Here is a 27407-nt window from a genome sequence, read left to right as displayed (position 1 = left end):
TATTTAATAAATAAAGAATACAATTTCCTCTATGTGTTTTTGACGTTCTCACGGATAGATTATTGTTCGTCTCCCATTATTCGATTCAGAAAAGAAAAATTGCGAATTTTTTCTACGGAGATATTACATTGTCCGTTTCTACGTCACTGTACTCTCAGTCAATGCATCAATCCGGCCTGCATCTGTATGTATTTAGACGGGGGAGAGACCCCTATGTGACATCATCCCCTTCCCTATATACTCCTGGTTCGTTTCGCTGGGTGACTTCTGTCGCCTAACTCCAAACACCCTTGGACCCTGTTACCTCCCTTTTACCTCTAATCTTTATCAATTCAACCTATCGGCTTATCCGACAAAAGAATAGTCGAGCGTACGAATAAAGCCAGGCTTATTATGTTTCTCAAAATGTCGACATTTTTAAATGCCATAGACGTTTAAAATGCTCCAAATGTGGGCAGTTTAAACGACTATCTCGAAACAGTTAAATTTAATTATTATCAATTATTATCAATTATTTAAATGCAATGATATATATAAAAAAGAAACATTCCGGTTGATTAATAGTGACATACTGTATTAAACAAATTATTAATATTTAAACGCAATAATATTAAGTACTTTGATTAAAATTACTTGTGACATAGATATATATTTCACACATATATCTAAGACAGATAATTATAGTATACTTATAATTATTATTATTTTATCATATTCAAGTTACAAGTTATAACTTACTAAAATCAATGTTATTTTTATTTTTATTTTTTTATTTTATTTTATTTATTTTTTTTTTTTTTTTTATGGAGAAATAATAATTTACTATTATTTTTCCTCTTTCTTTTTCTTTCTTTCTAAATTCTACGAAAAATTAATACAATTTTCTGTCCTCGTTTTTATTATAATATAGTATTAGTCTGAAATAACTTAATAAGAAAAAAAATATATCGTAAATAAAAAATAACTTAAATAACTTAATTTAACGTATGATATAATATTGTACATAGAACACAAAGAAAAAAAAATAATTTTTAAATCTAAAGATTATGATTTAACATAAACGTCTGATATATATATATATGTGACTTATATATTATATATATATATTTTTTCTTGAATAATCATTAGTGACTGTGAATTGCACTATTAATAATATAGAATTTTAAGAAAACAAAGAGGCGAACGTTATATTATCATATTCTGTCTTTGTCTTACTCAAGCTCATACATATAATTTTAAGAACCCTGGGTAACAACTTTTTGAAACGAAATTACATTAAAATTTCAAATCTACATCATTTAATAAGATTATTCTTTATGTTTTAGTGACATTTAAAAATTAATAATTGTTGATTAAAAACTAAGTAAATAATTACTATTAATATTACACTGTATAAAATGCAGGTACTTTTTCTACATGGTACGATACTGGTCTGTATCGTGGATTGGTTAATAACACTTCATTACAATGAGACAGAACATGATAATTCGAAGTTTACCTCTTTTTCTTATAAAATACTTCACATTTTTATTACGAAATACGCAATCCATTTTATATTTGTCAATGTACATACCTAACCTAAAAGAACATGCAACACGTTAAAATACACCAACTATTATATACAACATTTCAAGGTTATGATACTTCATTTAAAGAAACTTCGTTTGAAACAGAGGAATAAAAAGTTGACAAATACATTATCACTAGCTTCTCAACGTTCTCATTGGCTATTCCAGAAAGAACTTACATATTCTGCTTATTTTTTTTTTATCACGTAGAAATGTGCGATTAAAAAATTAAAAGCAATTAATTCAATTTTAGTTTATAATTATTAAAAAGCTCACGTGTATTATCTTTTTTGGATAAACAAATAAATACTGAAAAATTTTGCAAGTACTTACTTTCAAAAATAAATATAAATTTAATATATATCACATATAGAAAAAATATACATGCAACCGAATCAATATAATTGAAAATTCGTTCAGACTTATATTATTAGTTACATTTTGTATCAGTTTATCTCAGAATATCACACGTTGTCTCCAATTACTTGTCATTGTCGAGTCTAACTTTAGTAACTATTTCTAGTAATATCAGGTAAGAATGATGATGCTTGGTAACAAAAAAAAATTACCCATTTTAAGATGCAGGCAATTTACTTCTATTTGGAATACGGTATTTTTTTTTTTTTTTTTTAATAATTACAGTAATACTTTTTTCTATCGAAAAAAATAATATATGTATATTCCTGCCAACTTTATAGATATATCAAGAAATAAGAAAATATAAGTATAGTAAAAAATCTTATAGTTATATGAATTGACCTATCAGGATGTCGTTAGCTAACCCCGTGATTCCTTGCGCGTTGAAGACTAGAAGAAGGCTCACCGATTGCCTGCCAAAGTTTGCTAACGAGAAAAAAGTGTGGTAGTGGCTGGTAGATATATTCTTATGATATTTTACGTATAATAGACAGCTTGAAAATATTTTACAAACGTGAGTATTAAATCTAATTGATTTTAATTCGGACATACGAATGTGTAGTAAAAGACAACAATAATGACGTATCGATGAATCGAGACAATTCCAGGCCAATGTCAGTCTATCTACCGTGTGCGAAAATGTCTAATGCTTTCGAAAAAAAAATATATATATATAATAAAAAAAGCATCGTCAAAATAATTCGTCGTCATTAAAGAAAACCTTTTGAAACTTTTTTATCGATTTTATTTTCATCTATAAAGTAAATGTATTCTCGAAATAAATGCAACTTCATTTTCTATCAATTAATACATAACCCTTTTCAAGCGACAATGACAAATATAATTTTTAAACGTGGTCCATGTTTAAACAATTAATGGAAGATGTAAATTTCGAATTATAATTCCATTTGAATAATTTGATTTTCAATGAATATTGTTATTTCATTTTCAAACGAATATTTGGTACGATTATTTTTACGTTAATATTACTGGTGAAATGCGCGCACGCGCGCGCACAGCGCACACACACACACAAGCGTGCGCGCGCGCACGCGCGCAGATACGTTCGTTTAGCTTCGTAAAGGTGGGGAATTGCATGCGAATACCTTGCACACGGAAACGCGTACGTAACCAAGTAGCTGTGTGTACTAGTAGCGTAACGAAGAAAGCAACTACGTTTCTTTATCTCTGTTTATCATTTTTTGATATTATATTATTTTTCAAACAATTGGAAACTGCAGAGTGAGGAAAATAAAGTAAATATTTTATTTTTTATTATCTATTCCATCTTGTTGTCAAGGAATATAGAAAATGCTTTGTATTCATATATATATATATATATGCGCATGCACACAAATGTGTGCTAATTCGCGAACGCATTATTTTACATAGTATTTTTTACAACATTTCTATAGAACACAAATACGTGTCAAATATCTCTATTTTGTTTAAAATAAATAAGTAAATATTTCTTTTTTTTTTTTTTTTTTTTTTACTTTTAATATTGACACATATCTGTTTCTTATATGTCCCATAACACCCATTTTTTATGTCCACTGTTATTAAATAGAAAGATGTATACGTTTAAAATAATCTTTAACTTATTGACGAACAAAGAATTTTTATTTATAGATGTCAAGTGGACCGACACATAAGTATCGTTATAAAAATGTGGGCTTAGACTCACAGGAATTAAGACGACGTAGAGAAGAAGAAGGTGTGCAATTAAGAAAACAAAAGCGTGAACAACAATTATCAAAAAGACGTAATGTACCTAATATTGTTACCGATGAGGATAATCTTGCCACTGCAGATGAATATTCTATACCTACACCACAATTAGTAAAATTTATATTTCTTTTCTATTAACTAACAAAAAAAACTTTCTTGTCTATTTTAATGTTTCATTTTTATGTTACAGCAAAGTGTTGTTATAACAAAAAAATTGGTACAAGCATTATACAGTCCTAATGTAGAAGATCAATTAGCAGCTACTCAGAAATTCAGAAAATTATTATCCAGAGAACCAAATCCTCCTATAGACGAAGTTATACATACAGGAATAGTACCTCGATTTGTGGAATTTTTGAAAAATGATAGTAATTGTACGCTCCAGGTTTGTATATCCAGAAAATTGATTTATATTTGTAACGAATAATGAAAAGTTACAAGAATTTTTTTTGTTGAAAAAAAGAAAAAAGAAACGTATTTTTTTCTTGGTAACAGCATCGAATATCATCCATTATAAATAAAAATAAATATTTGTAAAAAAGTCTTGTAGATAATAACAATATCAAATATTATGTAACAGTTTGAAGCGGCTTGGGCTTTGACAAATATTGCAAGTGGGACATCTCAACAAACGCGCATGGTAATAGAAACAGGAGCTGTACCTACTTTCATATCGTTACTCAGTTCTGAGTATGAAGATGTACGAGAACAAGCAGTTTGGGCTTTGGGCAATATTGCAGGAGATAGTCCTGAATGTAGAGATCATGTTATTAGTTGTGGTGTCCTTACACCACTTTTACAGTATGTTCTAGTTTTCATTCATTTTTTATTACTTTTTATTTTGTAGTAAATAATTCTCTGGATTATTATTTAAACATTTCAATCTTTTTAATAATTAGATATGATATTTTTTACATTACGTGTTATTTTATAATAATTATTTTTAACAAATCTTATATTTTCAGACTTCTTTCTAAAACTGCACATTTATCTATGACACGGAATGCTGTATGGGCATTATCAAATCTTTGTCGTGGCAAAAACCCTGCACCTGTATTTTCAAAAGTGGCACCATCCTTACCAGTTTTAGCTCATCTTCTTAATCATCCAGATTCAGATGTTCTTGCCGATACTTGTTGGGCTTTGTCATATTTAAGTGATGGGCCAAACGATAAAATACAAGCAGTTATAGATGCTGGTGTTTGTAGGCGCCTTGTAGAACTTTTGATGTGAGTAATACGTAATGCTATATTGTCGATACGCGCGTGTGTGTGTGTATATATGTGTGTCAGCATTTATAAAATATCGATCAACAGTAATAAACAAATTATAACATCGTGTCAGGTATTACTAAGCTTTTCTTTGTGTAAGCATAATTGATGTCTTTATAATAGAATACTAGAAAAGTTTGTACGATATATTATATGTTTATCGGTATAGTTTTATGGGGTTTGTGTATGATAAGCCACAGCGAAGATATCAAACTGTCACGATTCGAATATTCCGTGTATACGCACATGATATCTAGGAATTCAACAAATATCTACTTTTTTATATATAAATGTACATAGATGAATAAAACAATATACATAATCCTTATTTATTTAGGCGTGAAGAGAGCAATGTAGTAAGTGCAGCTCTTCGTGCTGTTGGTAATATAGTTACTGGAGATGACGTGCAAACTCAAGTCGTACTAAATTGTTCAGCGCTCCCTTGTTTATTACATCTTTTGAATTCTTCACGGGAAAGCATACGTAAGGAAGCTTGTTGGACAGTATCTAATATCACTGCTGGTAACCCTCAGCAAATACAGGTGATAATCATTGTTAATAAACTATTTTATATCTCTAATTTTGAAACTGTTAATAATGTTATTGGACAAAGAAAGAGAAACGAAGCGTATACATTGTTAATATTCATTATTTGTTTCTAGGCTGTTATTGATGCTAACATTTTCCCTGTATTAATTGATATATTAGGAAAAGCCGAATTTAAAACTCGAAAAGAGGCAGCTTGGGCAATCACAAATGCTACCAGCGGTGGTACTCCTGAACAAATTCGTTATCTTGCTTCACAGAGATGTATTTCACCATTGTGCGATTTGTTAACCGTTATGGATGCAAAAATTGTGCAGGTTGCATTAAATGGTTTAGAAAATATTTTACGTCTTGGAGAACAAGACGCTAGTATGCACAATGGTATTAATCCTTACGCAGTATTGATCGAAGAATGTTATGGTAACGTATCGATATAAAAACGAAAAAAATATTTACGCTTTATATTATTTAATTTAATTGCGTAATATTTATATATTTATTTATGATGTTTTAGGCCTAGATAAAATAGAATTCCTACAATCTCATCAAAATATGGACATTTATCAAAAAGCTTTTGATATCATCGATCGATACTTTGGTTCCGAGGAAGAAGACACTAGAATCGTTCCATCTATTGATTCGCAAGGACAACAATTTCAATTCACAGCACCCGATTCTTCTCAACTTCCAGTCGAAGGCTTCGAATTCTAAATGATTAATTATTGATTGAAACCTGGAATACGTGCTTCTGAATACGATGTTCCACGCTATCTTTTACGATCCTTAATCTCATGAGAAATGTAATATCTCTAAAACTGAAATACCAACTAGCTGTACGAGTTTTCTCATACATTGTATTATTACAAATGCTTTTGAGTTCGTATTCATCAAAAAATATCAATAGTACCCCCCTTTAAAAGTACTAGATTTTTCACATAACAATGAAGATGCAAAATGAATATTTATCGTAATTTTTAACGCATTTTACTTTTACCAGGTCATATGTTCCGTAAATGTTGCATCAATTGCTTTGGCTTTCTCTCTCTGTCTGTCTGTCTGTCTGTCTGTCTGTCTCTCTCTCTCTCTCTCTCTCTCTCTCTCTCTCTCTCTCTCTCTCTCTCTCTCTCTCTCTCTCTCTCTCCCTCCTTTTAAAACCTTTACTAAATTATGATAGTAAAGCTTTTATCAAAGCTTTCGTATAATACGTACTAATGGATCGATTAGTAAACTTATTCATATACTTATGCAGCGTAAAGCATTCAGTTTAACAGAGATAAAAAAAGAAATCGTTTAGTGCTTAAAAAGTAAGTATGGCTTAAGCACTAAATGTGGTAAAGAACCGATTCAATCAAAGGGCAGATATATACATACACCTTATTATGACGTGACTGACTCAGAATTACGACACTTGCGCAATTTGCAAGACACTGTACGACTGAAGTACACGACTACAGCCAATTCGGACAACATTACACAACGTGGTATTCACCTCCTTACTATGCTAGGTAAAAATATGACCAATTAAACTTTTTTACTGTAAATACGTATTTCATAATATTAAGGCTGTTCTATACAGAGTGCCCTGATAGAGGAAACCCATTATTACAAATCAGACAATTGTAAACAAACCGATTTACTTTTCTAAAATACTTGCAAGCAATAGAAGCATGAAATTTCAATATTTAAAGAAAAAGATGGTATATATAAACGAATGATTTTATATTAGTTTACGTAGAATATTCATTTCTTGTATTTTTTTGTTCACTTTTCTTTTTTCATTGTACACAAAAGCATAGTAAGTTATTATCTAATTCAACAACGGCCATTCAAAACTATAATTGGATATGGAAAAGATAAATTTTTAATCATTGTCATTGTAATCGATATAAATGGTATGATTATAAATTGTAATTTCTAATATTTAGAAAATTCGTAAGAATTATGTATTAATCAAGGAAGTAAATTGCATGTGTAAGGATTGAAAATTGTTTATGTTACTATTGTATAGCACATTAGATTTTGGACATTCTGTATAAAAAGTCTGTGACTGTATAAATTGTATTTATTATTTAGGTTTGACGATACTATATTATATACAATTTCTATATATACTTCCTACTTTTAGTTACCGATTTGAATTACGACAGAAACCGACTGTATCATAATAAAACTCAATAGTAGAAACTTTGCTAATACATTTTTTTAGCAAAGTATGCAGCTATGAGTACTTGTTGCCAATTTATAACACACTATAGTACATAAGTATATTCAAAAGATATTTACCTCTTTTTTACTAACATTCTACTGCATGTAACATCTTTCGATATAGAAATTCAATAGAACACTTTATAATAATGCCAAAAAATGAATAAAACAAAAGGATTATTAAAATAAGTGTAATTTGATTTTCATCAAGAATTCTACACAAAGAAGATAAGACAAAACTTTTTGCAATATATGTATAATTATTAAGTTTAATATGTTTATATAATTTATTATACTTAATGAACTATTGACGAATATTTATATTTAACAAGATAAATTTTTTATATTTTTTCCAATAAATATTCGTACATAAATTAACACGATTTATAAGCAAATTATGTACAATATATGTTTACGAATTAATATTTTTCAAAAGTTCATGCAATAGATCGCAATATTAATTATTATTGATTAAATTTTTTATCTGTATGTGCAATAATTTAAAATAATTGTAAGTAATCAATGATATTGTAAATTGGCAATGAGCCCCATAAACGTACGATTTCTGACGATACTTGTAACACCGACTGCCGACTATTACGCTGTAATGGTAATAACGAAAATGTGGAGTGAAACATGCATGAAGTAATCCATTTTACTATACTTTAAACTCGAATAATCTTGGCCGGTATAGGCAAAATCTAGCATTATATCAGAGGCATCTATCTCGTTGTTATATTTTTTATAAGTTTGTAGAAATTATCTTGAATTATGCTTTACATAGTTCATTTACGAATGTCGTTCTGTATCATTGTTTGGCATAACAAAATAAATTTGCATAATAATAAATATTTCTAAAGCTTTTTTCAATCCTTATTATACATTTTTTATTCTTGTTTTTAATATCTAATATAAAATGATGTGTTTATAGTTCTACCATATCCTGATGAAACACTTTCAAACGATAGTTTACATTTTTGTATAAAAAAGAAATATTTCATATATAATATAATTATATATTCTACGAAGAAAAAAGATAAGATAAATTAAAGAAGTAAACATTCACCAATATTCTGTTTCTCTTTCATATTTGGCTCTGGTGAAATTGATATTATCGGACCATCCATGATCCGAGTAATAAGAGGATTTAAAATATCCAAATCAATAAATTTAGAAAATTTGGCAGTAATAGAATCTTCTACAAACTTATCTGTGTGTAATCCTTCGTAATTACTCGATATAATAGTAATTATATACATGGTCTTTGGAATTAAAGGATTTTCTTTGTCACACAAACTATGCAATACTTTAACAGCTTCAGAACCTATATTAAGCAAATCTTCGATAATCTGAAAAATGTACGAGTTAATTAATATCTTTAGTCTGTCATATGAATTATTCAAGTAATTGTATAATAGATTGATATAATAATACTTCAGTAATCAATGAATATATAGATATGCTTATCCAAATTGAAATGTGTATATGACTACTTTAAACGTTTCTAAACTTACCACAGCTTTTTTTCTCAAAATCTCTGTTTTTAATCCATTAATGATTTTTCCATGATCATTCTCAATGTTTTTCGTATTGAATATTAAATAGTTATCACTACCTAAAGCCTTGCCACTTATGTCTCCAAAGAAATGTGCTAAACATTTGATTGTATTCGTTTCATTTCCGAGCAAAATAATGATAGAAACTTTTGTTGATCCATTAATAACTTCTTCTACTTGAGATGAGAATGCATTCCATATATTAGATTTTTGACTTGTAAATTTTAATCTAACATCGATTATTGATTTACGGAATTCTTGTATCGTTTTTTCTTGTTTATCGTATGAAATCTGCATTGATTCATTATTATTATTTTGTAATGTAGGAAGACATACAAAGCACGAAACGACAACAACTATCAGCATAAATATACAATATAAGTTACTATTTTTGCTATCTCCTCTATTATCTTCCTTCTGTTTATTAAAAAAAAAAGGAAACGACTTAACTACTTGTGGACTATCATTATGACTATTTCTCAATGAAGAATTACATATCGTTGACTGATTTATTTCGGCGGATTCATTTAATAAATTGTCCCTATCAGAATTCACATCATTATTATCATCATGTGTGTCATTGACAAATTCTTTTGAATACCTCATATTATTATTTTGTTTATATATAAAGGAATTTAAATCCTCAGATATATTATTATTATCCTTATTTGAATTCTTAATGTTTCTTATAGGAGGACGACACTTTGGTGTAATCTGTTTAAGATGTTTTTCCTTATTCTGCAATTGAAATACATAATGCTATTTAATTTCAATGAAATCGATAAATTATGTACAAAGAAATCTAAATCCATACAGGCATATTATTATTACATTATTAAATTTCTCTATATTTCTTATTGGAGCACGACATCTTGGTGTAACTGGTTTATGATATTCTTCTTTAATCTGTAATTGAAACATATAATGAAATTAATAAATTTAATTAACAAGTTAAATCATGTAAAATTAAGTCATTAAGAAGTTATTTATACAAAAAGAACAACTAAAAATTATGTCTACAATTATTTCGTTTTATAATAATTTGAATCCTCTGAGAGAAAAAAAGAAAAGCCTGTAAGTATAACAAAATTTCTAGTTTATATATATTTATTACTATTTTTTATTTTTAATTTGCAATAACATAAATTTTGTACTATTTTGATTTTACAATCAATTATATATGTATTCATTTCAGCATTATAAGTTTACATGATCTAATTGTAAAATTAAAAATAAGATAAAAAAGAATTAATACGCACATTGTGATTCATTATTTTGCAAAAATAATAAGAAAATTAATAATAAATGAATAAAATTTATGTATGTATGATTCAATAATAAAGATAACAATCAAAATATACAGACACTACTTTACGGTGAATTCCAATGTATACGAAATAGAATTAAGGATCGGAAGATCGAACTTATTTATTTATAAGTTATTCCTGCTTAACGGTTGTGTATAAAAAGCGAAAAAGATTTACGTGAATGTCAACAAATATTCTAACCTCACTATATTTATACTTCGCAAAATATTACATCTAAAAATATACATCTTTAATTTGCAACAATAATGATAACACAATAATGATAATGTTTAAATAATGTTTCTTGCTTTTTTTTTTTTTTTTTTTAATAATAGCTAAAAAATACATATGTATATAAAATAATGCATATAAAACAGTTTCATACAATCTTTGACTTCGATATGCGTACCTTCTCAGATTATTATTTATTATTAGTTACTGATATAAATTTTATATATAGGTTATATTTTAACCATTGTTTATAACTCAAACATTTATTTTGTGTTATTTATGTCACTATTTTCAGTTAATCACAATACTGTAATGCACTACGTTATATTTTTGTAATATTTTGTTGTTAACACGTCGAAATTAACTAAACTAGTCCACATATATTAATATATGATTCGATACAGTTTCCTCTTGTAACGGTAAAAATAGGAAGTTTGTAAGGCGAATAAATACTGCGCATATTTTTTGTTAGAACAAAGAATCAAACACGACCATTAAATTCTATAGTACTTACATTACTATTTATCAAATATAAAATATATTACAGATTGTTTCATAACAGATTGTTCACATTTTACGATTATCTTTTTTGGATAAAGAAATAATAAAATATATTTATGCGTTATATGATGACAATTAGTATGTTTTTTCACTTTTCCTTGATTCGCTCGATAAATATAATTTTTTCTTTCTTATACCGAATTGAATCAATAATTTACCTTTAGAAGCGTACTTTCTATATTTTTTTCCTAAGTTGTTTAGCACCTTTCGCAAATAACATATGTGATCTCAGGGAGAGGTATGGACGAAATATGATTTACAAGAGTAAAATGGAAACAATGTCTCCACTGTTGCAGAATCTATTTTGTCAACGATGGGTAAAACAGCACTCTTCGTTACCAATTCTAAAGTTCATCTCACTGTTACAAAGTTAGCCCTGCCACCAATAAAACTCCCCTCCACCTACCCAACTAGCTTTACCAATTCCAAAGTTAGCTTGCTCTCTTACTATCCCTATAAATTTAGCCTATCTGCTTCAAAGTTAGTCTCCCACTATCTAGTTAATCTCGCCCCCTACAAAGTAAACCACATACTCTGTGTCTGTCGGTGATGAAGAAATCACCTTTACCGATTAATGCTAAATTGGATTTTACTCCATAGTGCTTCGTATTTTTTTTTTAATTTATTATTGAAACATATATATATTTTAATTTAGATATACCTTAAATTATAGCAACATTATGCAAGATTATATATTGTAGAATAATTTTACAGAATCATCAAGTGAATAATAGAGATATCTGCCTCTTATGCGATTATTGTATATTTACACATCGCTATAGCAAATTCCTTTATTTTTGTATCTTATAAATTTTGTATTGTTAATTAACTCAATTAAATTTTGCACAAGGATTATTTCAACTATGGTATATTGCGGTTTAATGTAATTGTCAGAATGCAAAAGAAAATTACTTCGATAATTGTCAAAGTCAATCGAGATTTCGTTTTTGTTGACTTTATGTGGAAAAGTTATTTGCTCTCTTAAACCTTTATCTTTAAGATAAGAACTTGTTTATCAAATTCGGCCAAATATTACATCTGGATTCTTTTTTAATGTAAATCGTTGCAAAAGCAATTTTCAGTCTTAAGTGGCACTAGATTTAAATAAATAGATTGTTTTTGTCTTTAAACTTATAAACAAATTTTCTTAAGAAAAACTTAATTCTTAAAAGACATATACATATGTAATATAACGCAATGAATCGATTTGTATAGAAAAATTGTCGATGTTTATTTTATCTTTTTGATTGGGTAGAATAATTGGGTACAAAGAAGTTATTAAAATAATTGCTGTTAATATTAATTAAAATTTGTCGAAACCACATCAATTAGGAACCTACACTAATAAATCAACATTAAGTTAATTATTGGAATGGGAATATTCGGTGATACAAATAATAACTTTTAACGAACGATAATAATCAATTGCTTCCACTTCGTATTCTTCTTTTTTCAATGAACTCAGCTTTTAATCATGACAAAATATATGTGAACATACAATTAATGTATTTTGCAATAATGAGTGTGTAAATATAAGAAAAGTATTAGTTTCCATCTTTCGCAAATGTTTTAACGAGTCGTCAATGTACCGATTATTTTATTATGTATGATCGTTACGCGATCCTGATTTATACATGTATTTAGAGTGATATATTAATATATATATGTATATATATATATATATATTTATTTCTAGTCGAAACTTCTATTTTATTATCTTAAGTCGCTTTTAATTCTTTTATGATTCTTCTAAACGTATCGTTTCAACTAATAGTAAGATCCGCAATTTCCTCCAATTCTAGGAAATTCTAGATATGAAAGAACAACGACGCGGTAGCTACATGTTTTTAATAAAAAGAATATTACTTCAGGGCATTAGATTTTCATTAAATGTTAACAAATATATACGCATAAATATATATATATATATATGCACATCAAAAATATATATATATATATTTATATAGATAGATAGATAAATTTTTAAGTTAGCCCCGAAAAAGCGTTAAACTCGTCAAATTAGACAAAATTAGCAAGCACAATCACAAGCGCAACGACGTACACGTTTTTCTCGACGATGGGCGAAAGGTTCAGGAATTGAACGTACGGAACGTGGTTGAACATCTGAAAAATATATAATAAATGTAAATAGTTCAATATCACAAGAAACTATGTAGAATTTTATAAATTAATTATTATCATGCTATATGTCGTTAGAAAATTCTTTTTTTTTTTGTACTGACAGTGTGGTCGATTCTCTTCTTCTCGTTCTTGTTGCTGTTGTTGCGATTGTTGTTGTTGTTGTTGTTGTTGTTGTTGCTGTTGTTGTTGAATTACAGCGTGCATTGGTTGTTGCTCTTGCTGTTGATGTTCCGATTCACGATCGGACATTTGGCCATCGCTAACTTCGGCACGAGCTTCAACTGGTACTTCCAATGATTCTACAGGTCTCAAAGGTAAAGTGAACCTTGGTACAGGAAATGCGCGTCCTTCTACAACCTACACAGATTTTATTATAATGATAACGATAAAGAGTATCTATTTACTTCACATTGAGTTTATTTGGAAGTAAAAAAGAGAAAAAAATGGCAGCGGTGGGATTCGAACCCACGCCTCCGAAGAGACTGGTGCCTTAAACCAGCGCCTTAGACCGCTCGGCCACGCTACCAACGACGGCATGCTTTTCCTTTTTATTCAATTCACTTTTTTCTTTTTTGTAAATATATTTTACATATTTTTATTTTAATAATTTATATCTCTAGATAATTAAATGCAACGTACTTGATGTATTATATTACGAATTTCAGCAGGTACAGGAAAATTCTTCTCAACTTCTTCACCCTCGTCCTCTGGACCTGGGAAAGGTTTAGCTTCTTGTTGCTCATTAGAAGCATCCTCTCGTCGGCGTCCTTCAATATTTCCATGTTCCAAAAGATTTCTTACTTCGACGGGAAGTGGGAACGATCCCATAGGTATAATAGGTCGTGTTACTTCAGGGAATGGTTTGAATTCTTGTGGATTCTAGAAAAAAAAAAAAAAAGAAAAATAAGTATTTGATATTTTCTATTAAACATAAGAATTCATTTAAGTGAGTGAGTAGAACTTGCCTCTCGTCGTGCTCCTTCAGAAACTTGTATCGGTACTGGTCGAGCTTCTCCCGTAATGTGTTGAATTATGTTCTTTATCTCTAAGGGTACTTGTTGGATAATCCTTCTAATTTCGATAGGTATTCCCTGGAAAGGTGAATGAGGTCTTTCTGGAACGATTTGCGGTTGCATGGGCATTCTTTGTTCTGTTTGTGGTACGATCATTTGAGGCAATACTCTTTGTTCGGGAATTTGTTGTTCGGTATGCGATGGTGGTGGTGGTGGTGGTGGCATCATAGCTGCACCCTGCTGTTCTTGACCATACATTTCAAGATTTTGATCTGGTTGTTGATACATAATCGGTATTTGGTGTGGTTCTTGACGTTGTTCTTGTGGCATCGGTGGTCGCATATTTCTTGATGGGTCCATTGGGAAATGACGTAATTCGATTGGAATTTGACGCATTTCGATCTAAAGTATAAAACGAAATAAATAAAGAGAAACATTATTTGTTTACGAGACGATGAAAGTTCTCGTATATAATAATAGTCAATATCTTAACAAAATCAATAAACATAGTTTTCTCGAATAAAATGAAATATTAACCTGTGGTCCTGTTGCACCGGTCTGAGGTCCCATCATTGGAACTTGTGGACCCATTCGCGGTGGTCTCATTTCCATCGTAAGTTGAGGAAGATTACGTAGTTCAGCAGGAAGGACATTAGGCGGTATATGATTTAAACCTCGTGGATCGCTCAACGGCAATTGTTGCATGTCAGGAACTTGATACTGTGTGTGAATTTGATACTGATGATAATTTGGATTAGGTTCTTGTGATTGAAGAGGAATTTGTACAGTTCCTAATGGAACAATGATCGGAGTAAGCATTTCTTGCTCCTGTTGCCTGTAAAACATTGATTTGGTTGATTTCGATTGTCACGTCTCAGATACTATAATAATTACATGTATTATTTTTTTTATGACATTCTTTTAATATCTACTGTGCTTACTCTTGATTAGGATTGCCTGATTCACAAAGGATAGCAACGCGTTCACCACTTAATCTTTGGAAACGTTGAGGATCGGTACTGTTATCCAGTCCGTTGTCGTTAGTTCCGTCCATTACTTCATCGGCTCTTCGTCTTTCTACTACACAGGAAACTCTACTTCGTGCTTGTTGCATCAATGCCTGATGAAACAAAAATTACGCAGAGGGAAAAGTTAAATATTATAGTTGCAACTTTTTCTTTTCTCTTTTTTTTTTTTTTTTTACAAATACACCTACGTATTTTCGATAGATAAAATCATCTTTAAATTCAACTTACTCCAGCAATATCGTCCAAATCGAGCTGAAGGGGAAGTTTAATATGCACAGGAGGAAACTGATCGTCATCGTAATCGTCGTCGTCCTCGTCGCGATCGCCATTTTCATTGTCGGATTTCGAAGCATTGTCCTCTTCCTTTTGAATCTTTATATCTTTAGTATTTACTTCATTTTCCTTCTTAGCCGATTCGGCAAGACTTTGTAAACTTTCCTTTGCTTCAATGGGATCCTATGGCAATCATACGTAAAGTTAATTAAAAAAAGGAAGACAAAAAGAAAAAGAGAAAGAGAAAAAGAAAGTTTCACATTTTTTATTAAATTAATCACGTAATCCCTTATTCTTTTTTTTTTGTTTTATCATACAGATATAACCAAGTATATGTAGATAATTTTACGATATTATTATTAACGATGGGTCGCGCGTCGACAAATAATTTATTTTGTAAACTCATCGTAGAACTCATATTCGATTTCTACCATTCCTCGAGGTCATAGTGCGATAAACCAAAGCCAATTCACTTTCTCTCGCAACCTGATCCATCGCGACCAGGAAGAAGAGTTGCACCAATGAACGGATAATTGCCGCTATGACGATAGTTACAGCTTTCGAAGTATTAAATAGTCCCTAGATTCTTTTTTTCTTTTCGTTTTTTAATATTTTCTTCAAACATTTCCTCGAGAAGAAAGGCTACTTGATTTTATTCATTGATCTTTTTATTTTGGTATGTTTTATAATACGCATCTATGTGTGTGTATGTATATATATATATATATATATACACATATATATATTATACTTTTGAGATCGTGTAAATATTTCAAAAGATTTTGTAACACATTCGCTCTGGAAATGTATAGTTGTCCCCAATCCCTATGTCTTGCAATCGCGTCCGTCGAAATTATAATTTTACGTTTAGAAAACGCACGTACATTGCATCGGACTTTTTGTGAAACACGATTGTCGTTGACACATTCGAACATGATGCGTAACAATGACGAAAACAAATGATTTCGACAAAGAAGAAAAGTAATAGAACGTTTCTCGTATCTTTATTCCAAATGTCTCGTATCTCGTAACGATCCTAAATCGATATCCCAAGGGATAAAATCATTATCCTTTTCTTTCTTTCTTTCTTTCTTTCTTTTTAATATCATCTTACAAAAATTATCATTGCATTAATTTAACGATGATTTCTACGACGACAAGAATAAGTAATTACCTAAGCACTTTCCACTTGGGAAATTACTCAGGACGTAGAAAGGATTTCGCGACGCACGAGTGACAAGCTGTATAATCATCAAGGTAGGACAGGATGCAGCGTATGAAACTCGATAAAGTACGATCGTATGTGCATAGAGTAAACGGTGTTTCTGTAGAAAAGAGGCCTTTACTTATATATACATATATATATATATATATATATGTATAGATACATACGTATATACATGTATATATGTAGGCATCTATGCAGTTAGAGCGAAGAGAGAGAGTGCGTGTGTCGTGCACAACAAAATTGTAGGATCCCAGTGCATTCTGGCGAGAAGTAAAAGAGCGATGTTTCGCCAAAGACTTTCTTTGGAAAATTTGTTATTCGCTTCGGCAATTTCGAAAGGTGAGTGTTCATCCTAGATGAAGGAGGCTCATCAAAATGTAATTCTTTTTATTTGATTTGATTTGATTCTCTTTTCTTTTCTTTTCTTTTCGTGAAAAATTAGATATAGATCTAAGTACACGATCTCATTATTCGCAGATAATATCCGAAGAGAATCTATCTCTTTCTCTCCCTCTCTCAGCGCTTTCTTCTGGTCGTTCGTATACACATTCTGTGAACGTCTGTAACAACGTCTTAAGCGAACGGGGTAACAATACAGTTAGTTTACGGAGAGAAAATCTTTTCAGAGAACGTTCACCTTGCTGCTGGTGCGTGCAACGGGCAACCCACTTTCCGTTGTGGTACGTACCTTTCCACGGAGTGTCGTGAAAAATACAGCGCAGCCTCCTTAAGACCTGATCATATTGCCGTTGATAGTTTCAAAATCTCAACGATATAACCTTTGGAATTTAACTAGCGAAACGATCACGTTTATTACTTATTCGTTTCTTTCACTCGGTGCGTATTAATGTCAAGAACGTACTATTAATTCGACAAATCCTCATCTTATTTGTTTTTGTTCGTCGACGTAACAAACTTTCGAAAAAGAATATATATATATATATATATATATATATATATACACAAAAACACCTTAAAAAAAAAGCAAGAAGAAGAATTGTAATGTTTTCCAAGTGTATTCTAGCCAATCGTAAAAACGTTCCTTTCTTAAAGGATATCGGGAAACGGAATAATGATGATAATGATGCTGATAATGATGATTACGTTGTTATAATTAATGTCAAGGTGACCAACGGCATATCTCGTTTTTACCATCTCACCACGGAAGAAACCTTTGTTTCGTATATACGATACGCGAATATATCTGACGTGTGATCTTACAACGTATATCATTCCTATTTAACATCGTATCGTTACATACTATCCGATTTTGTTATTCAGACGTATATTATATCTCAACGATATAGCTATATCAACTTAGTAATTAGTAGATAATCGAGTTGTTTTTATTTTTTATTTTTTTGAAACCTAAGAAGAAAACGTAAAAGTTTGATAAATAACATACAGGAAACAGGAAGACATTGTTATCGATTCTTTTTTTCTATTTCTCTCTCTTTCTTTCTCTCAAAACTGGTCATGTGCAAATGTTGCAAAAGGAAATTCGGAAGTAATTCCAAGAAAAAAAGAAAAATCTCGTATCCAACAAGTTTTTTTTACTATATGAGTGAAAACTCGTTCAGTTAATTTTACTTCGATTATTTTATTACAACTAACTACGTCTACAATATACTTTAAGTTTCTACGATATATCATTTCCGGTTTTCTTCGAAGTCGTCGATAGAAAGTAAGATCAACTTACGCGACGTGAGTATGGAAGATTCATCGATCGTGTATAACGGTAGTGAATCTATATACTTGTATGTGCGTGTATATATATATATATATACACACACACACACACGTACTTCTATGCGTGCGTTTGTGTGTGTAAGAAGACAAACTCGGTCGAGACATTTCTTACAGATTTTACAAATAGGATGACGTCACGACGAATCGTTCAGCCTTTAACTCGTCATTGAAATTCTACGTTTGATCTCATGACCTTAGCTGAAGGATATAAAAAGCTATGGATAATAAATTCATTGAAAAAATTAAGTAGTATTCAAATAGAGCCCGGTCGATAGATAAATGTCCTAAGTGCGATATCATTTTTCTCTATAGACGAGAATAAACGAGCAAAGAGAAATTGATTATTAGCCAAAAGAGAAAATCGCTTCTCGCTTCAATGTGCATACCAACCGTTCACTTCCGTGAACACGCAAATGAAACGACTCTTTTCTTTTCTTTCCTTATTCCTTTTTTTTCCTTTTCCTTTTTCTTTTTCATCGTCGTTATTTTATCGCTAGCGTGGGACATAAAGTAGCGTTCTAACGATTAATTCTGATTTCTATTATTAGTCGCGACAGACCGTGATAATCTTGGAGATTATACTCTTGCAAATATATATATATATATATCTTGTTTTCTAAAGATCACGTGAAATAGCAGAATTTGTTAAGTCAATTTCCAAGAAGCTGCTCGTAACTCTTTGATGGAAATCTACATATACATATATATATGTGTAACAATTACGAAGATAATGGACGTTTTTATTTGTGAATTTCATTATTTCGGTATAATTTGTTTGTTGTTTTTCAAACAAACATCCTCTTTTTCCAAAGTTTCTTTTTTTTTCTTTCGTATTATAATTAGATAAAATCGTACATATATGTAGGTTGGTTATTCCGATCGTGTATGTGCACTAACTTTCCCTATACCTTTCTCGTAGATCTCTTACAATGAGAATCTCATTTACGAGTATGCGGTTTCGATTTGCAAAGTAGTTTAATCGTACTATAGAAAAGAAGTCAGCTAACGCGTCGATTCGTAAAAAAAAAAAAAAAAAAAAAAAAAAAATAAATTCTCTCATGCTCACGGAGATCAGGAGTCGTTCTCTGCGTCGAGAAGAGCGCAAGACGAATTACGTAATTTCTTATTGCGGTTCTCCTTGAACGCAGCTCCTGGCACCGCTTTGCGCAGTTTCTTTCAGTTTTCTTCTCTGCCTATTACCTACTTTGCCTTTGCGACGTCGACCACTTCCCTTTGAAAGTTTACCACGAGTTGATCGACAAGAAAAGATAAAAAAAAAAAAAAAAAAGAATCAAACAAAACGAGACGAAACGAAGAAACGAAAAAAGAAAAAATAAATGGAAAGAAAAATTCAAGATCTATCGATAGGAAAATATATTTAAATAAATTTTTATCGAGTTTCGATCGTTCGAAGAAAAAAAAAGTTGCGAGAATGAGGAAAAATCGCTATATGAGTTCTCGCGTTGAACGATCTTTACACTCGATTTAATTTCTCGATCTTTCCGAGAATTCGACGCTTCGCGATCTTCTTGGTTCAAACACACAGAGACCGTACTTTCTAAACACATACACACACACACACACACACAACTTCTCTATATCGAACTTGGCTAAATGCGCAGTTAAACTACGCTTTCGGACTTTCGAGATTGTTCCATGTCGTTGTGTATGCTCGTAAAAGGATTACAACGTGCGACGCGATCAAAGAGAATTGCATTCCGTGTGGCTCTTGTACTCAAGAATGTAACTCTTCTCGTTAGATCGTATATGCACATATGTATCTACGTTATAAATAATGTATACTTTCTAAATCTATCCTCGTATCTGATCTCTTCGACGTATTGTACCATCCACGCTTACCATTACTATTCCAGAAATAATAATATAAGATATGGAAAAAAAATTAATGTAAGTACTTTCTTTTCTAACTCTTTCCATTTTAAATTCGTACAAATAAAAAAACTTCATTGGATCGTTTCATTCAATTCCAAGAGATAATTGATAGGTACTGATAAGTGTATATTTATTTAGTTAACTTTAGTACGAACAAGAAGAGAAACATTTTTTCAGACAAATTAGTTTCACGATCGAACAAGATCTTCGATCTGTGAATTAAGTTTTGTGGTTTAATACCAAAGAAAAACAATAAAGATCTTTAGTATCTACTACTCAACGCATCTTTAACTATCGTTACTGCGGTAAAATGAAATACCACAAAAGAAGGGCGTGACCATAGACAACCGAGCACGATCCTTTCTTTCTTTCTTTCTTTTTTACTTATTGTCGTGAGAAACGATTTCTTCTTTCGCCGTTTGGAAAGTTACATCGAAATTGTTTGACATAGAATATCGTTGAAAATATTCTAAAATCGTAAAATTGTTCAATCTTTATTCAATATCTTCGTGTTTGAATTGTTATTTTATATAAAACAGACGTTTTTAAAAGAAATTATTTACGTTATATTAATAATCAATATTATACTTCTTGTGATAAATGCCGATATATAAATCCTTTTTATCACGTGTCCGCTAATTTCAATATACTCGAGTAAATTTGTTCTTTCGGTTATTTGAGTTAAGCGTTAATCGAATTAACGGCATTCCGTCCGCGATGTTTTCTTTCTTTTTCACTTTCGATCGTAAAAATAAATTTCGCAATAGTTCGTTCAGAAAGTCTTTAAGGATCGATTTATCTGGGCGTGATCTTTTATGATAGAAGACTGGTGCTCGATCTTAGAAAGGCTTAGAAATCGAAGAAAGCGCGATTTCTAAAGATATCCAAAAAAGAAGTTGATTTCTCGGCGTGTAACGCCATTTTCATCGAATTACTGACAAAGATCTAATAGACTGCTTAGATTAAACGGTATGTAATAATTTGTTTTCTTGCCTGAATGAGAGCCTCCGGTTGCAAGTGTTTCAATAATTCACCCTGTTGTTGTTGTTGTTGCTGTTGTTGAAACTTCATTTCAGCTTGCATAGCAGCCATAGCTTCTGGTGTACAGGACATACGAGCTTGAATCCAAGACGCAGTTAGAATGAAGCTTCCAAGAATAATCGAAATCGTTATCAAAGTGATAGCGGCGATCCTTGCGATCTGAACCGCCGTACTCTTCATCGGTGGCCTCATATATGCCTGTTGATAGATAAAAAGAAAAAAAAAAAGAAAAAGAAATTAAAAATAAAAGAGAAGATCGATTTTTATGAAATCGTTCGTCATTTTTGACATTTTGTAACATTTTTTTTATATCCTAAACGGAAATGAACGTATCAATGATATTTCATTTCCGGACGATGATGCTCATCGAGAAGAAATCAAGTATTCGAGATAAATGATTTCTATATATTTTCTTTTTTTTTTCCTTTAAGAATATATAAGATTTATTCATAAGCCATGGTCGATTCCGTTTTCACAATATACAGTCGATTAATTTACATAATCATTGCTTCTCTCTCTCTCTCTCTCTCTCTCTCTCTCGCTCTCTCTCTCTTATTTTCCTCTTCCTCTAATTAGGATTTGCGCGCGAAGGCATGCATACACATAGACAGATAGATCTTCTCTTCGTGTTTGCATATAAAATACACATGTACGTATGTAGTTGAATATACAATGGAAAGACGCGAGAGTGTGTGAGACTTCACGCTGGCTAACCAACCGAGTCGAGGTCTTTTGTCGTTTTGCGCTCTCCTTTGGTATCCTCCTCCTCCTCCTCCTACTCCTCCTTCTCCTACTTCTTCTCCTCCTTCACCTCTTCCTCCTTTCCATCCTCTTCTTTCACCCGTTCAAAGTCTCTTCCCGCAAATATTTCAACGCCGAAAAGTGAAACTAAGCAAAACAAGTCGGCTTTTCGTTTACCTTTTTATTTTCTCTTAAAAAAATAAAATCCTCTTTCCTTTTATATTTAAATACCTTCGCCTTATTGTACATTATAATCACAATAAGGTATAATATGCGATCGCTTTTAGGGAAAACATGGAAATTCATTACATTGACTGTACCTACTCTTATTCATATAATTCGTAGTGACCTCGATGCGGATGGACGATTCTAAGGTGAGAGGTTTCAAAGAGATAGTAGGCCATCTCGTGCAGCAGCCTTTATACTACTCGATCTGTCCGATAAAAGTAAAGAGGTACTGTTGTCAGGTATACAAATCAAAAGAGTTATTATATCTTATTTATACAGCGTGAAGAAAGTCTACTTGCTCGATCATTATTCTTTATGACGATCGTAATAATTAAAAAGAAAAGATAATAAAACGATAATAAAATAAATTAATTTATCTAAAATTGATCTATAACCGGAAAGGTACGTATGAATAAATAAATAGCTTATAACGAGTTAGTTGAAACAGTTCTTAAGTAATATAAAAAATCAAATATTCTTTTTCGAGACTTTTATCGAAGACTAATTTTTCTCTTTCAAATTGTAAAATTATATGTCTAGAAAATTTTGTATAACATCTGAAAAGAACAAAAACAAAATGAGCCTTAACAATATCGAGAAAGGAATAATTCATTTTTAAAATCTAGAAAATCAGTCTGTATCTATATATGTATTTCTACTAACGATTAGTTTTAATATTTACTTTGGAAAGAAAACTTTGTTTCTAAGCTATGTATCAAACTAATTTTCAAAATTGTCTGTCGATGAGTTATTTAAACGAATATACAAACAAAATATTTATTCCTTGATAACAAGTCGAACAACATTACTTCCATTAATGTTACTAATCATTTTCATACGATTTACGCGCATCGATGTCTCCGGAAATTTTAATGCCAACATATAATTGACAGTATAAAATGTAGATTACATCAAAATCGGATATATATATATATATATACACGGCTTTTTTAAGATCCATGATTCATGATTCGGCAAGCGTAGAAAAGACAAAATGTATGATTATAATCAAGAAATTTAAGAAACGAGTTTTGTATTATGCTTCGTCCAGATTTTATATGTATCTATATATGTATCTATACGACTTAAAATGTTATCTCGTTTTTCTACTTGTCATAGAATGACTCTCTCAAAGAATAATTTTATTTCTTTCTTACGAAGTAGATACTCTGATAGATAATATATATTTCTTTTCGGTTTTTTGTTTCTTTTCTGTTCTTTTTTTTTTTTTTTTTTACTTGTTGCATTTCTTTTTCTCCTTGCTTCATTTGAAAGTCATGTATGCTTTTAAATACTTCAAACAGAAAATGTAAATATGAACATCTGGACATTAGATACTGTAGAAGTTTCTAGTACGACCGATATGGAGTCTCTGTTATACCCTTCTCTACCGGTTATAAAAGCTTCCGGTCGTAATGACATATTCGTACAAAAGAGAAACTCTTATACCAATGTTTCGAATATAAAACAGATAAATTTTTTACAAATCGATAACTTTTAAATAAGGTATATTGTATCATAAAATTATCAAAACAATTACGCACATAATCTTCGAATATGGACATTTTGTAAATAAAATAATATTATTCATTTGTTGAAATCTTTGAGTATTATTCGTTTTCGCATATCTTTCTCTTTTTTGTTTTCATTCATAATATCGTTAAGTTCAAAGAGACGATAATAATGTTCGCGTTATATTTAAAAGAAAAGAGAGAGAGAGAGACAGAGAGAGAGAGAGAGAGAGAAAGAGAGAGAGAGAGAATGACGTCGAAAAAAGAAAAAAAGACTCAAATAAATTCCATATTTTCGATAACTTTCTGTTTTCTTTCCCTAAGTCGATCAAACGAGGTAACACACTAATTCCTTGCAAAGTGCACGTCTTGCGCAAGGTTTATCTGTAAGAACTTTCGCGGAAGCATAACGATTTCCGTGAAGTTTGCTAAGTAAATAAATGTACTAGTCGAACGACGACCCCGATGTCGTCAATTTCTTTTTTCACGTTTCTCTTTAATTTAAAAAATATTTCTTTTTCATTAAAAAAAAAAAAAAAAAAAAAAAAAAAAAAGTTATCGCCCTTATTATTAAAAATATTACCTGTTATACGCACATATGTATATACATACGTATATACAAAAGTTTCTTTCAGATTCAAAGAAAATCGATATTGAAATTAATATTGTACACGTTATATACGAAAAGCTTTAAAACTGAAGCGAAAAAAAAAATCAATGAAAAACGAATAAAAATAATCTTATCTATTTCGGAAAGACCTTCCTGCATTAATATCAAGAAATTAACGTATGGTATCATTTATTATATAATTTTTCAAGCAACAAAATGTCAAAGAAAAAAAAAAAAAAGAAGAAAAAAGAAAAGAAACATGTGATATTTTTTCTGTACACATGCACACAAAAATAACACTTGCAATCACCAGACCTCACGCCTCCACGTCTCACACATACACACGTAAGTACATGAACACACGTCAGACCGTTTATTACATAGAATTTTAAGTCTGTATATCTATGTTAGGTGAAATCATGAAAAAATTGAGAAGAAAGGAGAAAACTTACCGGTGGTGGCTCGGCAGAGGAATAGACTTCGCTAGGTGCATAATGACTGTGCGTCTGCGGCATCTTCTCCGAGACGACAGCAACCGTTGCCAAAGAATCCGGCTGGTCCTTCTCCATCCTCTTTGGACCGAGTTTATTGACCCCTTATACGGACTTTAAAGAAATCTGCCCAGACTCTCCTCTTTTTTCTTTTTTTTTTTTGCTTCTCTCTTTCCTACTTTTTTCGTGGATTAAAAAAAAGAGTAAACAAAATAAAAAGAGAAAGAAGAATAAAAGATAGATATATGTATATATCTATATAAATATGTGTGTGTATGTGTATATATATATATATATATATATATAGGTATATCTATTTAAGAATATAGGATATATATTCGTGGACGGAGATGTATAATACTTGATGTCGATCGCTCGGCGATTCGACGAATAGTGAGAGGTAAGAGCTGGCACCGCTACCTTAGAGATGCCCCCACCCAAATATCAACCGAGACATGCCACCTTTTGATACACGTTCTGGTACCTCCTCGTACCCTCGCGTCTCACGTTCTCTCGTTGCCGGACTTTCTAAACATCGCTATGATTGTGTGTGTGTTTGTATATGTGTCTCGTCCCGTACGAATGACCGAGCGAATGTAGGTACGCTTTTCGATCCAAAATCGTGCATCTTTCAATCTACCTAGACAAGATGTCGACGTTAAAAATTACAAGTGATCGATGATCCATCGACGTTGAGAGCATCATTTTTCTTCATTTTCTTTCTTTCTTTTTTTTTTTAACCATATTATTATTTCACTCTCTTCGTTTTTTTGTACCTGTAACATATTTAAACGTTAGTCACAGTTTTAAAAAAAGGACAAATAAATATTACTATGTTTTTAAGTAAAATATGTTTTAATTATCTCGTTCACGATATCGTTTGTTATATTAATTTTAACTTACTCGAGAAAGGTCGAAGGTGAATATTGCAAAAAGAAAAAGGATCGATTCCGTGTATGTTAAATCATAATTAATGTAATTATTAATATAATTACTTTAATTATTTATTTAGTGCGGCTGTTGATAACAGAAAAAAAACTTTTAAAAAACCTACGTTTCAACCATAGATATTCGCCTCTTGGCGTACAGGAAGTCTGCAAGGAGAAGAAAACCGAGGAAGTTCATATTACAGGCATTGCTAATGTAAAAGGTGTATATATATCTGTGTAAGTGTGTATAGGTACGTGCCGTTAACGGGAGAAAGAAAGAGAAGAAAGCAGGTGAGTTAGAGTAGGGATAGTGAGTATGAAAGAGAGAGAGAGAGAGAAGGGGAGGAAAGTCATGGAAGATACCGAGGAAGCGCTGACAGTCCTTTGTTTATGGTGACCATAATTTGGTGTATATGTTATATGTATATACGAAATATACAAATATATATTGCATATGTGTATCTATGTATATAAAAATATGTATGTATATACGAACATTGATCGAACATGTTTATTTCTTTTTAATTTCAACTAACTCTTTCTATCATTACCGTTATTACGGATCGGTGAATAAATTAAATCGATGAAGCAATTTATCGAGAGAAAGCTAATAAGAGAATTTTCTTCGAGCTGTAAACTTTACTCAAATTTTTCCTTTATTTATTTATTTATTTATTTATTTATTTATATAATCGTAAGATTTTGGAACGTAGAATTGGTCAAGAGTTTGTTTCATTCCATATGCATTTACGACATAACTTCTGGACGCATGAGTCTTTGCGCAATATCGAGAAGAGACGATGTATATGTATGTGCGTACAGTAAAAAAAGAAAAAACAAAACAAAACAAAATAAAAATAAAGGAAAAAAGGTGTACATTAAAGTCGTCACTGGAATACACAATTTTTTTACCTCATTCTTCTTTGTTGACTTTGTACAGCTCGAAGCATATGAATTGTAATCGTTTGCTTGCATCGTGTGCCAGATCGACGTATGAAAAACAGGATGGATTGATTGCATCGCTTTATATTTTTCTAAATGAAAGAGATATGAATGAGATATGAGAAAAAAACGATTGCGTATTATTAATACATTGAGCGACAGTTTGTTGTAAACTTTCACTACGTTTCCAACCAC

The 27407-nt window shown here is 30.8% G+C and overlaps 3 protein-coding genes and 1 non-coding gene across 5 annotated transcripts; 1 reads left to right on the top strand and 3 right to left on the bottom strand.

The window, feature by feature from the left end:
* The first annotated feature begins 2348 nt into the window (after positions 1-2348).
* LOC122632725 (importin subunit alpha-7-like) lies at positions 2349-6506 on the top strand. 2 transcript variants are annotated; one of them, XM_043819895.1, is made up of 8 exons: positions 2349-2499; positions 3618-3827; positions 3907-4101; positions 4297-4517; positions 4682-4945; positions 5325-5529; positions 5650-5953; positions 6048-6506. In XM_043819895.1, exons 2-8 carry the CDS (start codon positions 3618-3620, stop codon positions 6242-6244), a joined length of 1596 nt encoding a protein of 531 aa, XP_043675830.1. In that variant the 5' UTR covers positions 2349-2499; the 3' UTR covers positions 6245-6506. The 2 variants fall into 2 exon arrangements, with proteins under 2 accessions (XP_043675830.1, XP_043675831.1); XM_043819896.1 differs by lacking the exon at positions 2349-2499 and adding an exon at positions 3085-3241.
* Positions 6507-6624: 118 nt separating this feature from the next.
* Positions 6625-10663, bottom strand: LOC122632726. Its single transcript, XM_043819897.1, has 4 exons — positions 10660-10663; positions 10126-10200; positions 9253-10032; positions 6625-9087 (listed from the first exon to the last, which is right to left on the bottom strand). The coding sequence occupies exons 3-4, from the start codon at positions 9898-9900 to the stop codon at positions 8785-8787; spliced, it is 951 nt and encodes a 316-aa protein (XP_043675832.1). The 5' UTR covers positions 9901-10032; positions 10126-10200; positions 10660-10663; the 3' UTR covers positions 6625-8784.
* A 2005-nt stretch (positions 10664-12668) lies between these two features.
* On the bottom strand, positions 12669-25586 carry LOC122632724 (mediator of RNA polymerase II transcription subunit 15). Its single transcript, XM_043819894.1, has 9 exons — positions 25303-25586; positions 21713-21958; positions 15805-16032; positions 15490-15668; positions 15086-15383; positions 14501-14950; positions 14175-14414; positions 13637-13892; positions 12669-13517 (listed from the first exon to the last, which is right to left on the bottom strand). Exons 1-9 carry the CDS (start codon positions 25417-25419, stop codon positions 13423-13425), a joined length of 2109 nt encoding a protein of 702 aa, XP_043675829.1. The 5' UTR covers positions 25420-25586; the 3' UTR covers positions 12669-13422.
* On the bottom strand, positions 13980-14061 carry Trnal-aag. Its single transcript has one exon. It is a non-coding gene; the product is annotated as a tRNA-Leu (tRNA).
* Positions 25587-27407: the final 1821 nt, after the last annotated feature.

This window comes from Vespula pensylvanica, chromosome 10, assembly GCF_014466175.1.
Source record: "Vespula pensylvanica isolate Volc-1 chromosome 10, ASM1446617v1, whole genome shotgun sequence".
Taxonomy (NCBI): Eukaryota; Metazoa; Arthropoda; class Insecta; order Hymenoptera; family Vespidae; genus Vespula; species Vespula pensylvanica.
Note: the sequence above shows the minus strand (reverse complement) of the source record. Positions and strands in the feature narration are given on the sequence as shown.

What these genes read in the sequence shown, in the direction of transcription:
- LOC122632725 (XM_043819895.1), top strand. Translation starts at nt 3,618, where the DNA reads ATGTCAAGTGGACCGACACATAAGTATCGTTATAAAAATGTGGGCTTA. An exon ending in ATAGTAATTGTACGCTCCAG is followed by an intron (nt 4,102 to 4,296) that starts GTTTGTATATCC and finishes ATTATGTAACAG; the next exon opens with TTTGAAGCGGCTTGGGCTTT. An exon ending in GTCCTTACACCACTTTTACA is followed by an intron (nt 4,518 to 4,681) that starts GTATGTTCTAGT and finishes TTATATTTTCAG; the next exon opens with ACTTCTTTCTAAAACTGCAC.
- LOC122632726 (XM_043819897.1), bottom strand. Translation starts at nt 9,900, where the DNA reads ATGAGGTATTCAAAAGAATTTGTCAATGACACACATGATGATAATAAT. An exon ending in TTTTGAGAAAAAAAGCTGTG is followed by an intron (nt 9,088 to 9,252) that starts GTAAGTTTAGAA and finishes TACATTTTTCAG; the next exon opens with ATTATCGAAGATTTGCTTAA.
- LOC122632724 (XM_043819894.1), bottom strand. Translation starts at nt 25,419, where the DNA reads ATGGAGAAGGACCAGCCGGATTCTTTGGCAACGGTTGCTGTCGTCTCG. An exon ending in TTCGTAATATAATACATCAA is followed by an intron (nt 13,893 to 14,174) that starts GTACGTTGCATT and finishes AAATCTGTGTAG; the next exon opens with GTTGTAGAAGGACGCGCATT. An exon ending in AGAAGAGAATCGACCACACT is followed by an intron (nt 13,518 to 13,636) that starts GTCAGTACAAAA and finishes TATATTTTTCAG; the next exon opens with ATGTTCAACCACGTTCCGTA.